Here is a 13,364-nt window from a genome sequence, read left to right as displayed (position 1 = left end):
CTAGTTCTATTGGTCATTCGTTAATTTTTGATGATTTGTTTTATTATAATGTTTTTAAAGATTTATTACTTACACAGTATTTTATCTTCACACTAGAAGAGGGCTCCAGATCTCAGTATAGATGGTTATGAACCACCATGTGGTTGCTGGGAATTGAACTCAGGACCTCTGGAAGAGCAGCCAGTGCTCTTAACCTCTGAGCCATCTCTCCAGGCCTGTTTAAAGTGTGTGTGTGTGTGTGTGTGTGTGTGTGTGGTGCATGTGTTCACGGGTGTAGATGCCTGCAGAAGCAAGGGTCCGTGAGGTGCCCTGGAGCTGCAGTTAAAGGCATTTGTGAGCTACCCAACAGGGGTGCTGGTACCCAAACTCTGGTCCTCTGTAAAATCAATACGTACTTTACAGGCCGGTCATTTATTTTCACTGTGATTACTGTTCGATCGGGAATCGGCGTAAAATGTTTGTGAGTCAAACAGGCTCTGGCTTGGATGTCCTATGTCCTATACTTTCTTAAAGCGCAGCCGAAGCGCCTGGGAAGGACTCACATCCAGAAAAAGCCCGCCAAACTCGGGCACCTGTGCGGTGATGTAACTTCCGCCCCTGCGCGCTTCCTCGGGCGCCCCCTGCCTCTGGCCCTGTCCGTTTCCGGCATTTCAATAAAGCTCCCTTCGGCTCGAAGAAGCCTTGCTCTTCCGGGAAAATGGCGACTCCCGCTCGCGCGCCAGAGTCGCCGCCGGCCGCGGAGCCTGCGCCCGCCGTGGGCCCCGCCGGGGAGCCCTGCCCGCCGCGCCAGCCGCAGCCCGTGCACAATGTGCTCGCTGCCCCGCGGCTTCGAGCCCCCAGCTCCCGAGGACTTGGGGCAGCGGAGTTCGGCGGAGCTGCGGGAGAGGTTGAGGCGCCAGGAGAGACTTTTGCGCAACGAGTAAGCGGTGGCCCGGGGGTCGCGGATCCGGGATAGGGCTCAGGGAGCCAGGCTCTCGAGAGTGGGGGTCCGGGACAGGCCCCTCGCTCCCCGCCGCGGCCTTTCGCGCGAAGGTGACCTTGCGTGATCAGGCCTCCTGGCCAGGCCCGGCCCTGCGCGCTGCATGGCTCCATGCTGCCCGGCTTCGCTAGCCGCCGCGCGTGCTCGGTTCCATGTTCCCACTGCAGCTCGGAGGGACTCCCTGTACCAAATCCGCTTGAGCAGAACGTGTTGGTTTCCTCTTCTCAGTCGAAAGTCGCACGCTTTACCGAACCGTAGGAGATGGGGAGAGCGAGCTGCACAGAGTGGCTGATTGGGCCTAGAAAGGTTTCGCTCCCCCGTAGTAGGGGAGATGATGGTAGCTAATTTTTAAAGGCAGCTTGTTGAGGAACGGGGTTGACAGAATAAGAGGCAGAGGACACCAGAAGAATGTTTTCGGAGAGATTTTTAACCAGGGCGGGGGGAGGGGATGAACTATGAAGGAATCGAGGAAAAGGGAAAACTTAAATACTGGTGGAATAATTAGGAGCAAATATATAGTAATAGTTAACAGGTGGTTGAAATTGAAATTTCCGGGGAGCCACAAAGGATAATGGGGAAATTGGGAGAAGGGAATGGATTCAAGGTTAATTTTTGTTTTAGGCTGTATTTAGTTGAGGGGAGTAATGGCAGGCATCTAGTTATCTAAAAGCCAGCTGTTTAAAACCCTGAGGAACGGGTACTAGGCTCAAGAGAGAGAAGGCTGAAAAAGTTGAGGAAGCTCAAGGTATTAATACTGTTGAAAACATGGCGAATGAATGTGGTATCAGGAAGAGTACAGGCCCTTTCTCCGTTTGTTATATAACCAAGGGAAAGCACCAGAAAGGGAATTTCTGTCACTGAGTGAAGGGAGCCAGTGACCACTTGGGAGGAGTTAGTACTGGAATCGGGTGGGTGATTTGACTTCTCAGAATGGGTTGTTAACCTTTTGGTCTTGGGACGGACATCTTTAGATATTTTTAAGAATTAGTGGGTATCCCAAAGAGCTCCTGTGTTTTTTGTTTTTTTTTATTCAGACTGTATCAGTTCCAAAGTATAAGAAAACAGTGATAAACAGAATTTTGCCCTTTTTTTCCATAACCCCCCTTTTTTTACATTTTTTAAATTCTTTATTAATTATACTTTATTCACTTTGTATTCCCCCCCCCCATGCTTCCCTCCTCCCATCCCAATCCCTCCCTCCCTCCACCTCTGCATGCATGCCCCTCCCCAAGTCCACTGATAGGGGAGGTTTTCTTTTCCTTCCTTCTTATCCTAGTCAATTAGGTCTCATCAGGAGTGGCTGCATTGTCTTCTTCTGTGGCCTTGTAATGCTGCTTCCCCCTCAGGGAGAGGTAATTAAAGAGCGGGCCAATCAGTTCAAGTCAGAGACAGTCCCTGTTCCTGTGGGTTACAATGGAACCCACTTGGATACTGAACTGCCATGGGCTACATCTGTGCAGGGGTCTTAGGTTATCTCTATGCATAGTCCTTGGTTGGAGTATCAGTCTCAGGAAAGACCCCTGTGCTCAGATTTTTTGGTTCTGTTGCTCTCCTTGTGGAGTTCCTGTCCTCTCCAGATCTTACTGTTTCCCACTTCTTTCATAAGATTCCCTGCACTCTGCCCAAAGGTTGCCCATAAGTCTCAGCATCTGCATTGATAGTCTGCAGGGCAGAGCCTTTCAGAGGTCCTCTGTGTCAGGCTCCTGACTTGTTCCCTCTTTTCTCCTCCTTCTGATGTCCATCCTCTTTGCCTTTCTGGATAGGAATTGAGCATTTTAGCAAGAGTCCTCCCTCTTGATTAGTTTAAGTGTACAGATTTTAGTAGATTTATCCTATGTTATATGTCTATATGAATGAGTATATACCATGTGCATCTTTCTGCTTCTGGGATAGCTCACTCAGGATGACCTTTTCCAGATCCCACCATTTATCTGCAAATTTCATGATTTCCTTGTTTTTTTATTGCTGAGTAATATTCCATTGTGTAGATATACCACAATTTGTGCATCCATTCCTCCACTGAGGGGCATCTGGGCTGTTTGAGCTCCTGTTTTTGTATGCTGAGTCTAGAAATACTCTCAGAAGCAACATGTAAGTCTATCTTCATTTGCAAGATAGTGATGCTGTCCTATTATGTGACCTGGGAAACGTTTAGCCCAATAGAGCCATTTCTCAGCCCCATTAGGGTTCAGAGACCGTACTTTTTAAACCTCTGGTCTTTATCATCTGTTTATTGTACAGGCTAAGTGTCTGTTTTTCTAAATGCTTAGGACCAGAATTTCATTTTTAGAGGGCTTGGAGTAAGTGTGGGTGTGTGGTTGAGACCCAAATCTAACCGTGAATTTCAGTTATTTCTTGTAAGTGGCTTGAAGATAATTTTATACCATGTTCTTTATAACTTGGGTTTTGGCTGCAACTCATCCTGGGGTCAGGTGTGCAATTTTCCATGGGGGAGTCAATGTCCAGGTTTAAAGAATTTCAGTTTTAGATTAAGAAGACAAAACTTTTATTCCTGAAATTCTGATCTGATGAAATTTTTCATTCAGAGCACACCCTTGATTAGGGTGGGATAAGACTAATTTCATCTGTTTGGTTCCTGTCTTAGGTCAGATAAAAATCAGATTTTTTTTTAACTTAAAAGCCAGCTTTTCTTTGAGGACTACATTTTTTCTTTAAAGGCTGTGTTTTTGTGTTTAAAAACATGACTGTAATGTGTACATATTGGTTTCTTTTTTCCACTCAACAGAAAATTCATTTGCAAATTGCCCGACAAAGGTAAAAAGATCTCCGACACCATTGCCAAACTGAAAGCTGCCATTGCAGATCGTGAAGAGGTTGGAGGGAGAAGTAAACTGTTTCATCCTGTTAGTGTAGACTGTAAGCTAAGGCAACAAGCAACCACAAGAGTCGATACGGACGTAGACCAGCCCCAGAATTCTGACCTGATGCTTGATACTTCATTATTAGTTCCCGAATGTTCCTCTGTAGACACTGAATCATCTAAAGCAACCTCAGCATCTCCGGGACCTGCACATCTCACTCAGTCTCACAAAGGCAATGAAGAGACTTTAGAGGCTGGCTGTACACTGAACACAGGCCCAGCTCCCAGCAGCAAAGCCAGGCCATTCTCATCTGAAGTTAACGAACATCTCCCCCAGCGCCCTGTTTCAAGTCAAGAGGGAGATATTTCCAGCAGCATTGACAGTCTGTTTATCACTAAATTGCAAAAGATCACAATCACAGACCAGAGTGAACCCTCAGAAGAAAACACCAGTGCTGACAACCTTCCAGGGCTCCAGAGCGAGACTCCCAAGAAGCCTCATTACATGGAAGTGCTAGAAATGCGAGCCAGAAACCCAGTGCCCCCTCCTCATAAGTTTAAGACCAATGTGTAAGTGTCACAGGGACAGGCTTGTCCTGAGAATGTGGTGTGTGGTGCTCAAGTACAGAGTTCACAGAGTTATCAGAGAGCATCACGTGAGGAGCTGTAGGCTGGAGTGACCATGTTGTGAAAATAGACCAGTGTGCTAACATGGAAAACTGCTCTTGAAAAAAATGTTAGTTTTGAAGGCGAGACATTAGAAGGGTTTTAAATAGCAGATGGGAGTAGTGTGTTTCAGGATACTTAGCCAGTATTTCATAACAAACAGTGGGAGGGCAAATGTATTGGGACTTTGCAGTACCATTTGCTGGTGTGCAGCTCCCCCTCAATTGCTGTGTTAACCGAGAGAAGCAGTTGCAGGAGCTAATGGGCCATCCCGCAGCCAAACAAAAAACCTGTGTGCTCACCCAGGTAGGCAGCAGAGCTGTGGGGGCACAATGAGGTGACGATTCTGCTCCTCAAAGAGGTTGGAATCTAGAGGAGCCCTCAGAGTTTCCAAACTAGATAACAGCAGTCTCCAGGGACGGGATAAAGGGATTTATTTTAAAAATATAACCTAAAAATAGATTTGGGGAGAATGTCATTGGAGGGGGGAGCGATCTTGTCTTTGAGTTCTTTGCCATGTTTCCGAGATCACCCAAACAACTAAAGTTTTTTTTGAGGAGAAAATAATTGTGTTTGTAGCAATTAGGGCAACTATACAAGGAAGTAGCAGGTAACTGCCATCTTTACAGAGGAGATGTCAGACACAAAGGAGGAATGTGAAAACTGAAACTTCAGAAGACCAACATCACCTTTGTCCTTGCAGAGACTTAAGCCTAACTATTACTTGAACCTTAAGTGCTTGTTTCCATTTAGAAATCCAGGTCATAGTGTATTACTTTTTAGCTAGAAAAGTTAACCTTTGATAAAGGCATCTGGATGAAGTGGTCTCAACTTCCGTGTGGCGCGGTGTTTGTTTCACTTCTAAGATATTACATTAGGAAACCAGAAGTATGTCAGAAAGAGTAAGGTGGCCAGGAACAGGGACAGTGAGGAATGAGCAGTGAGGGCTACCAGGATTAGTGTGTTAGAGGACAGCCTGAGCACAGAAGAGACCGGGAGAGGCTGCATCTGACCACGGGCACATGGTATTGGGCTTGTGGTAAGTGGAGCTTTGAGCATGCAGTGAGATGAGCAGTGATTCCAAGCCCCTTTCACAGGGGTCGCACGTCAGATATCCTGCATATCCGGTATTTACATTATGATTCATAACAGCAAAGTACAGTTACGAATTGCAACAAACAGTTTTATGGTTGTGGGTCACCATTGTATGAGGGAGTATCTTAAAGGGTCATAGCTTTAGGAAGGTTGAGAACCACTGTGAAGTTAATGGTAACACCACTGTGTCATACACCACCACCATCTCCTGTCTGTGACCGACATGGGGTTTCCTAGGTCTCCTTGTTGTCCTCTGAAGTTCTCCTTAATCTCTGGGGCTAGAATTGTCAGTTCCTCCCTTTCCCTCAACTTCCAGCTCATTTTCCTCCAGAACTGTTCAGTCCAACAGTGCCTCTGTTGTATTCCACTGAAGCAGTACTATGGTTACTCCCCTTTATGCCCAAGCTCTGTTACAAGTGTTCTCTGAACAGAGTATAAGGTGTGTTTCTGTGTGTGCACCCACTGTAAGCAGTGAAATGGAGGCCTGCTTTCTGTTAATCTTGAACAAGCAGTAGGATCCTGGCTTAGAGGCCAGCTTTGTGCCTGTTTGTGGTTTGATTATAGCTGTTTTTCCTTTTTCAGCTTACCCACACAGCAGAGTGACTCACCAAGTCATTGTCAGAGGGGTCAGTCTCCTGTTTCCTCAGAAGAGCGGCGACGCAGGGCTAGGCAGCACCTTGATGACATCACAGCAGCACGCCTCCTTCCGCTCCACCACCTGCCCGCCCAGCTGCTCTCTATAGAAGAGTCACTGGCCCTGCAGAGAGAGCAGAAGCAGAATTACGAGGTAATTCTGGAGTCTTGGATTTTCTTGTCTCTGGCTGCTGCTTTAGGAGTCAATTTACTTTGGCTGAATAGAAGGATTAGATTCTAGAGATGTGGTTGGCTGAGCTCTTAGACTTGTGCTACTAGTTGTCAGTCATGAAGTTGCTAGAGCCATAGGAAACCTCAGTAGTGATTCACCAGTAGATGTGGGAAGAGGATTGGAAGGAAATGGGTCGGCCTGGTGCTGCTGGGACAGCATCTGCTTCTCTCCTGTGTGGCGGCTTCTTGGTGGCAAGACCTCACTCGGGATTAGATGAGTGGGGTGATGGTTCCTGTTCCATCTCCTACAGGACAGTGGCCAGTACAGAAGGGCAAGAGGCCATAATTGATGGCCTATTCGGAGGTTCCTTCTACTTTGGCTCTTAATCAGTTTAATTGCATAGACTTTTTTAAAAAATGTGTATTGTCCAGGTGTTGCGGTACACACCTTGAATCCTAGCATTTTAAATTCCAGCAGTTGGGAGGTAAAGGTAGGTAGATCTCTGTGAGTTGGAGGCTAGCCTGGGCTACGTTAGCAGGTTCTAGGCCAGCCAAAGTTATAGATGGTGAGACCCTGTCTATAAATGTATACTATTGATAAAGTTTGTATTCAAATTAGCAGATGGGTGAAGTAAGTGTGGGGACTCTTGGGAGAAGAGGAAGGATTATTTATGCTTAGATTGTAACACTGAGTTTCTGGAAAACACTGTTCCCTCTCTCTGAATTGCTTAGGTAGGTTTTAGCCAGGTGCCCGCGTCTTCTAAAGTTCAACTAGCTGGATCTCCGCCTTTGTGTTCCCTAAGCATTCAACTTGCTCAGACAAACCTTCAAACCTAAAAAACATGATTTAATCTAGAGAAGAAAGTCTTGTTCATTGGGAGACGTCAGCACCACATTTGGTGATTTCTAACACAGGCAGGTGGTTCAGTGTGCGTGACATACCTAGTGTGTCTGTTAATAGCTATAGTGCCAAGGTGATTTCTCAGTTTCTTGTGCAGAGAGATAAACTGATTTGATTGTAGCATTGCTTGCTAATGTAAGTCACTAGCAGCTGCAGCAGGCTGACAGTTCACAGAGACATCACCCCATGCCTGACAGGACACAGCTCTCAACTTCTTATATTGCCACAGACAGTGGGAGTTACATTCTTTTTTCTTTGTCCTGTTGAAATATTGTAAGGGAAGTTGTGGAAGTGTAACTTGGTCTTTGTTCATTGTTTTAAAGGAGATGCAGGCAAAGCTCGCAGCACAGAAACTAGCTGAAAGACTGAACATTAAAATGCAGAGCTACAATCCAGAAGGGGAGTCTTCAGGGAGATACCGAGAAGTGAGGGATGAAGATGATGCCCAGTCCTCGGATGAGTGCTGAAGATGAGCGCTGGGAGAGATCAAACGCTGACTTTTGAGCTGCTATTGTCTCACATCGAACTTCCTAACAAGTATCAAGATCAGTGTCAGACCTTGTTGAGGGACATTTTTTAAAGTTACACAAAGCTAGCTACAAAATAAGAGCCTGGTTTGTCTTTCAGAAGAAGATCTTCACATGCTTGAACAGTTTAATATTTGAACATGTGTTTGACTGTATTGTACTACAGTTTTGCAGTATGTTGTGCATTGGTCTGATACTTAGTGTGGGTAGAGCACACTTTTTCTTTATAGCTGCTTTTTTTCCCCTTATTCTTACTTGTAACAAATAGCATTGCTTACATCCCTTCTGGTGAAATACTTTGTTATCCCAGGCACCTAAAATGAAGTAGGGAGACCTGGCCTGGTCCCCACTCTTAAGAAATGGAGGGAACAGTCTAAGAATGGTACGCGTGATTGCATGGCGTTCCTGAGATGCTGGATGTGAAATACTGGATGTGGGAGACACTCAGAAATATACAAGTGTTTTCTCCAGTCTTCTTTTAGGGTGACCGCTGTCCTCCTGTGATGAGGATAAGGAGCTCTTTAAAGAGGTGCTGGATGGGAGAGGGTCTTCTGAGCTGGTGTGGGGAGCTGCTCTTGGCTTCCCCTGGCTTGAGCTCATTGCTGTCTTGGATGATAGGCTGCTGTACAGAATGCTCATATTTGGTAAGGAAATTGGTGTTTTTCTAAGAGTTACAGTTGAATTGTCAGTATATTGCTCTTTCCCTTTTTAAACCCAAGGAGGTGTTTATAGGCTACAGAAACGTCAGTCTCATGTATGTATACATTTGTCCTGTTTTAAATGATTATATGATCATTTCCAGCAAAGATAACAATATGTTATCAAAAAAACCCTTTGTCTATTATGTGGAACTTGTAAAGGAGAAATAAAACATCAATCAGAGCAACTTCTCATGCTAATGGTGGTATTTTCTTGGTACTTGTGTGAATTTTACTTCTATAAAAGCCATGTCCATACATGAAATTGGAATGAAAAAGCATATAGGTGAGTTACATATACACTAGGAAGGGCTTGTTTCCATAGCCGTTGAGTCTAGCTGTAATAAGCACGTTTCACGTCTCTCCCACTAAGGAAGGGCTGCTGTAAGAACAATAGGGAACCTGTGGCTTTAAAAGTCCAGTGGATGATTTCAAAACAAATTGATGTTCTCTGTGGAAGGAACCAGCATTTCTGGAGGGCTGGTAAAGGAGAAATGATGCATGAAGTCACCCAGTCCCCTGTGAGCGACCGCTTAGTCTGTTAATATCAAGGGTTTGTACTTTGACTTTTTTTATTCAGTCATTTTATGTGTATGCTCATTCTGCCTTAATGTTTTGTAGACATTTTCCGATTATTTCAGATCTCAGCCACAATATGCTTTTCATGGTTCTCTGTAGCTTTTCAAACAATTGCTAAATAATGATTGTATCACTAAATGACTGTTTAATCAGGAATGGTGATGTGGTCAACACCTTCAAAGGCCATCACATCTTGCTTATTCCCAGTCTTTTTCTAGAAATGAACTTGTTCTTTTTCATGAAGCTGGTCGTGGAACTGAGGGCCTCACGTAGGCTGAGCAAGTGCTCTAACAGTGAGCTACAGCACCAACCTCAGGTGACTTGATTCTTTTCTTCCCTTTTTTCTTTTTCTATTCTTTTTTTGTTTTTCTGTGTAGCCATGGCTGTCCTGGAACTTGCTCTGTTTTTCTGAGACAAGTTTTCATCAAGTTGCCCAGGCTGGTTTTGAACTTGCTTTCCTCCTGCTTCAATCTCTGAGGTAGTTGGGATTTACAGGCCTGAACCAGCAGGTACAGCTTAGTGAACTTCTAAGTGAAAATGCAGAGTGTATGAGGGTTTTCATGTATGTTGTTGACTGCAGAGGTTGTAGTTCTACCAGAAATAAGCACAACTTAAAATTTATACTTAAAGACCTTGGCAAATTAGTGGAAAAGGCATTTAAAATGTATGGTTTTTTGTTGTTGTTGTTGTTTTTTTGTTTGTTTTTTTAATGAAGGTTAGGTTTGGTTTTGTTTTTTTTTTTAAATGTTATTAGCTCACTAGGATAGTAACTACTATTTTGAAGAGTTCCCCCCTCCTCCCCAAGAATGGCTTTAATCCATACCTTTGCAGTTTTTGGAGAGTTTGCCTGTTTTTCGTGGCTTATAAGTTTTGAATGAAGAAATACACCCTTTCACCCTTTGTCATGCAATTTTTGATTTTTATTTTTTAGTGGGCCATTTACCATTTAATATAGTTTATGATGTTTGATTTTGTCTTTATCCAGGAGCCTGCCTTTGCTTGTTTGCTTCAAAAGATTGTGGTTTTGGTCAGGTCCTGTCATGTCATCCCTCCACTTTCCATGCCCTCACTGTGTAGATGTCTGTTCTGGAGCTCACTATATAGAAGTCAAAGTTAAGAGATAGGCCTGCCTCTGCCTCCTGAGTGCTAGGATTGAAGACGTGCCACTATTCCCGCTTTCCCGCAGACTTCTTAAGCCAGCAATGGATATTTGTTTCCTTCTAGTATCTTCCCCACCCCCATTTTTTAGATTTTTAAAAATCTTTTTTTGATTTTGTATGTATGTGTGTTCTGTGAGGGAGTATATGCATACAAGTGCAGGTGCCTGTGGAAGCCAGAAGAGGTCATCCATTCCCTAGAGCTGAAGCTACAGGCAGCTGTGGGTGTTGGGAATAGAACTGGCATCCTTTGCAAGAGCAGTATGGGAACTGAGCCATCTTTCCAGTCCCTTTATTGTTGTAGAGTTAGCCTTCCACTCAGAAGGGATGTTAATTTTTTTTCCATGCATCAACTCATTTAGTCTGTACAACCTTGGGGTGAAAGGGAAATGTTTGCTCCTTGTCAGGTTTCTCCTATGGACACTGGAGAAGGGAAGAGTTGCGTGTCACTTCTTGCAGAGTGTTTTAACAATTGGTTCAGTCCCAGAAGCCACCATTCTCTCTGTTCTGTAAGGCCGTTTTAATAGGATAGTAAAGTCCTGTAAAAGTGCCTTTTGTGTCTTGGGCCTATTTCTGAACCCTTAATATTTTCAAACTGTTAATCACTGTGGCTTTAGCTGCCATCAATACTCAATAGACCAAGACCTCCTTAAGTTCTGTGACACATAACTTACAAGAAAGTATATAAAATACAAGCACTTAATGGATAAAGCGACAGTGACAGCTGCATGATCAAAGCAGAGGCAGAGACGCCGCTGCCAACCTGCCAACCTTCCATGTCCTTATGTGTGTCCCTCCTGGCGCACTCTCCTTCCTCCCCAAAGAAATCACTGCTCTCCTGACCTTGCCAGCATCTGATTCCTTCTTATTATTTACCATCTTTGTAGGTCCCCTTCGGGCTTTTACAAAGGCTCAGTCATTCTCTGTTACGCCCGGTACTTTTCACTCACATTGTTTAGGAAATTGATGTCCTGTGGTGTGGTTGATTAATTTTTGCGATTAGTGTATCGTATTTAGCATGTGGTTTCTTCTGTGATTGACATCATTTCAGTTTGGGAATGGAAAGCAGCGACACAGTCCCTTTGCACACCTGAACAGTCTCTAGCCCGGCTGGCCTGGAACTCACTACACAGACCTGGCTTGAGCTCATAGTGACGGGTCTGCTTTTGTCTTCCCAAGGCTGGGATTAGAGGTGTGCGCCTCTGAACACATTTGTATAGGATGTAAACCAGGAGTGGAGTTGTTGTGTTATGGTGTGGCTCGTCTTTATCATTTTATACTCCCATCACCTCTTGACGCTGTAAGAATTCCGTTTGCCCGCATTTGGCACTGCCAGGCTGTAGGTTATTTCAGTATTCCTTGTGGCTGTATTTGTTACTTTTCTGTCGTGGTAGAAAACCCTGACAAAAAGCAGCTTTGGGGAGAGAGGGTTTCCTTGGTTTACAGTTCCGGAGGGATGCATTCTATCCTGGGGCAGGAGTGTGAGGCTGGTCAATCATGTTGTTAACGTACAGGAAGTGGAGTCAGGATGCGAAACCTCAACGCCCATCCCCAGTGACTCACTTCTTCAAGCAAGTCTCTGCCTTCTACAGGTTCTACACCCTCCCCAGACAGTGGCCCCAGCCTGGGACCAAACGTTCAAACACATGAACAGTATTCAAATCACAAGGCTGGGTTTATTCTGCATTGCCCTAATTAGGAATGCCGCTGAGGCATCATCACACACTTAGCTCTCTTCAGAAGTACCTATTTGCATATTGCCTATCTTTTAAACTGTGTACTATTAGCTATCCTTATTTCCTTATTGGTACGTAAAGTAAAAAAGCTTTAATATTTGTGTAGTTATATTTGCTATACATATCCTGAATTTGGGGGTATTTTGTCCTTTTTGTGGTATATTGATTAAAAAAAAAACAGTTTTGATGGCAAATCTATTCAAATTTTTTATTTGGTGGAGGTTTAAAAATTTTTATTTTTAGTGTGTGTGGTCTCTTAAAAGGAATCTTTTCCTGTCCTGAACTTAACAACTTGTAGTCTTTTTTTACGATTTATTTTTATCTTATGTATGTAGGTATTCTCTCTGCATGTATGTTGGCCCCACATGTGTGTGCATTGTCCACAGAAGGCAGAAGAGGGCGTTGGTGCCTCCAGTTGCTTTTCTGTTTCTGTGATAAAGCACTGTGACCAGGGTAACCTAAAGAAGAATTTATCTGGGCTCACGATTCCCAGGAGATAAGAGTCCATCGTGGTGGGGAGGCATGGCGGCAAATGGCAGGCATGGCGGCCAGCGCAGGGCGCTGAGAGCTGGGATCCTTCACTGTCGGATGAAGCAGTGGGAACTGCACCCCGGACGAGATCGCGAACACCGGAAGCCTGCCCCAGCAGCATACGAACTCGAGCAAGGCCACATGTAAACCTCCCCAGACAGCGCCACTCACTGCGGACCACGCTGATGGGGGACCTGCTTACTCAGATCTCCTTACATTCCACATGCTGGTCCACGGTGATCAACCACCATCTATAACTCCACTTCCTCTTGTGTGCATGTGGTGTGTGTGTGTGCGCGTGCGCGCGCGCGCGTGTATATAGGGTGAGGGTGACACGTCTTCCTCATTCCTTTGAGCTGGAGTCTCTCCTTGAATCAAGAGTTCACATTTTTTCAGCAAGGTTGGCATTCAGTAGGTCCTTCCTGGCCCTGGCCTCCTCATTGCTGGAATTACAAGCAGGCATGGGACCTCATTCAGCCTGCTACGCGGTGCTGGGATCTGAATTCTGGCCTCACAGTAATTGCAGCGTGCTCTCTAACCACTGAGCCTTCTCCCTAGCGCCTTAAAAATATCTTCATGGTTAGAGATTGCTTTATACTTTTGCCTTAGGTCTTTATTTCGCCTGGAATAAGTTATCATTGTGTGAATGGGGAGAGTGGGTCTCAGGTAGCCACCTGCCCTGGCCCCTGCATGCCTCTGCTACATATGCCTGGCATTTGGGCATTCTCTCTTCATTCTTCTTAATCTTTTTGTATTAACAATGTATTGCCTTGTTGGCTGGAGCAAGGCCTCTGTCTTGTTCTTCAAGTTGATTGGTTATTTTTTAAAAGCTTTATTATTTTTATGTTATGTATATGAATATTTGCCTGT

General features: G+C 44.7%; 1 protein-coding gene across 1 annotated transcript; it reads left to right on the top strand.

Annotated features, from left to right (window-relative positions):
* Positions 1-666: 666 nt before the first annotated feature.
* Polr2m (RNA polymerase II subunit M) lies at positions 667-8,679 on the top strand. Its single transcript, XM_055598138.1, has 4 exons — positions 667-919; positions 3,726-4,370; positions 6,144-6,348; positions 7,590-8,679. The coding sequence occupies exons 1-4, from the start codon at positions 807-809 to the stop codon at positions 7,731-7,733; spliced, it is 1,107 nt and encodes a 368-aa protein (XP_055454113.1). The 5' UTR covers positions 667-806; the 3' UTR covers positions 7,734-8,679.
* The last annotated feature ends 4,685 nt before the right edge of the window (positions 8,680-13,364 follow it).

Source organism: Psammomys obesus, unplaced genomic scaffold (assembly GCF_907164565.1).
Source record: "Psammomys obesus unplaced genomic scaffold, mPsaObe1.curated_primary_1811, whole genome shotgun sequence".
Taxonomy (NCBI): domain Eukaryota; kingdom Metazoa; phylum Chordata; class Mammalia; order Rodentia; family Muridae; genus Psammomys; species Psammomys obesus.
Note: the sequence above shows the minus strand (reverse complement) of the source record. Positions and strands in the feature narration are given on the sequence as shown.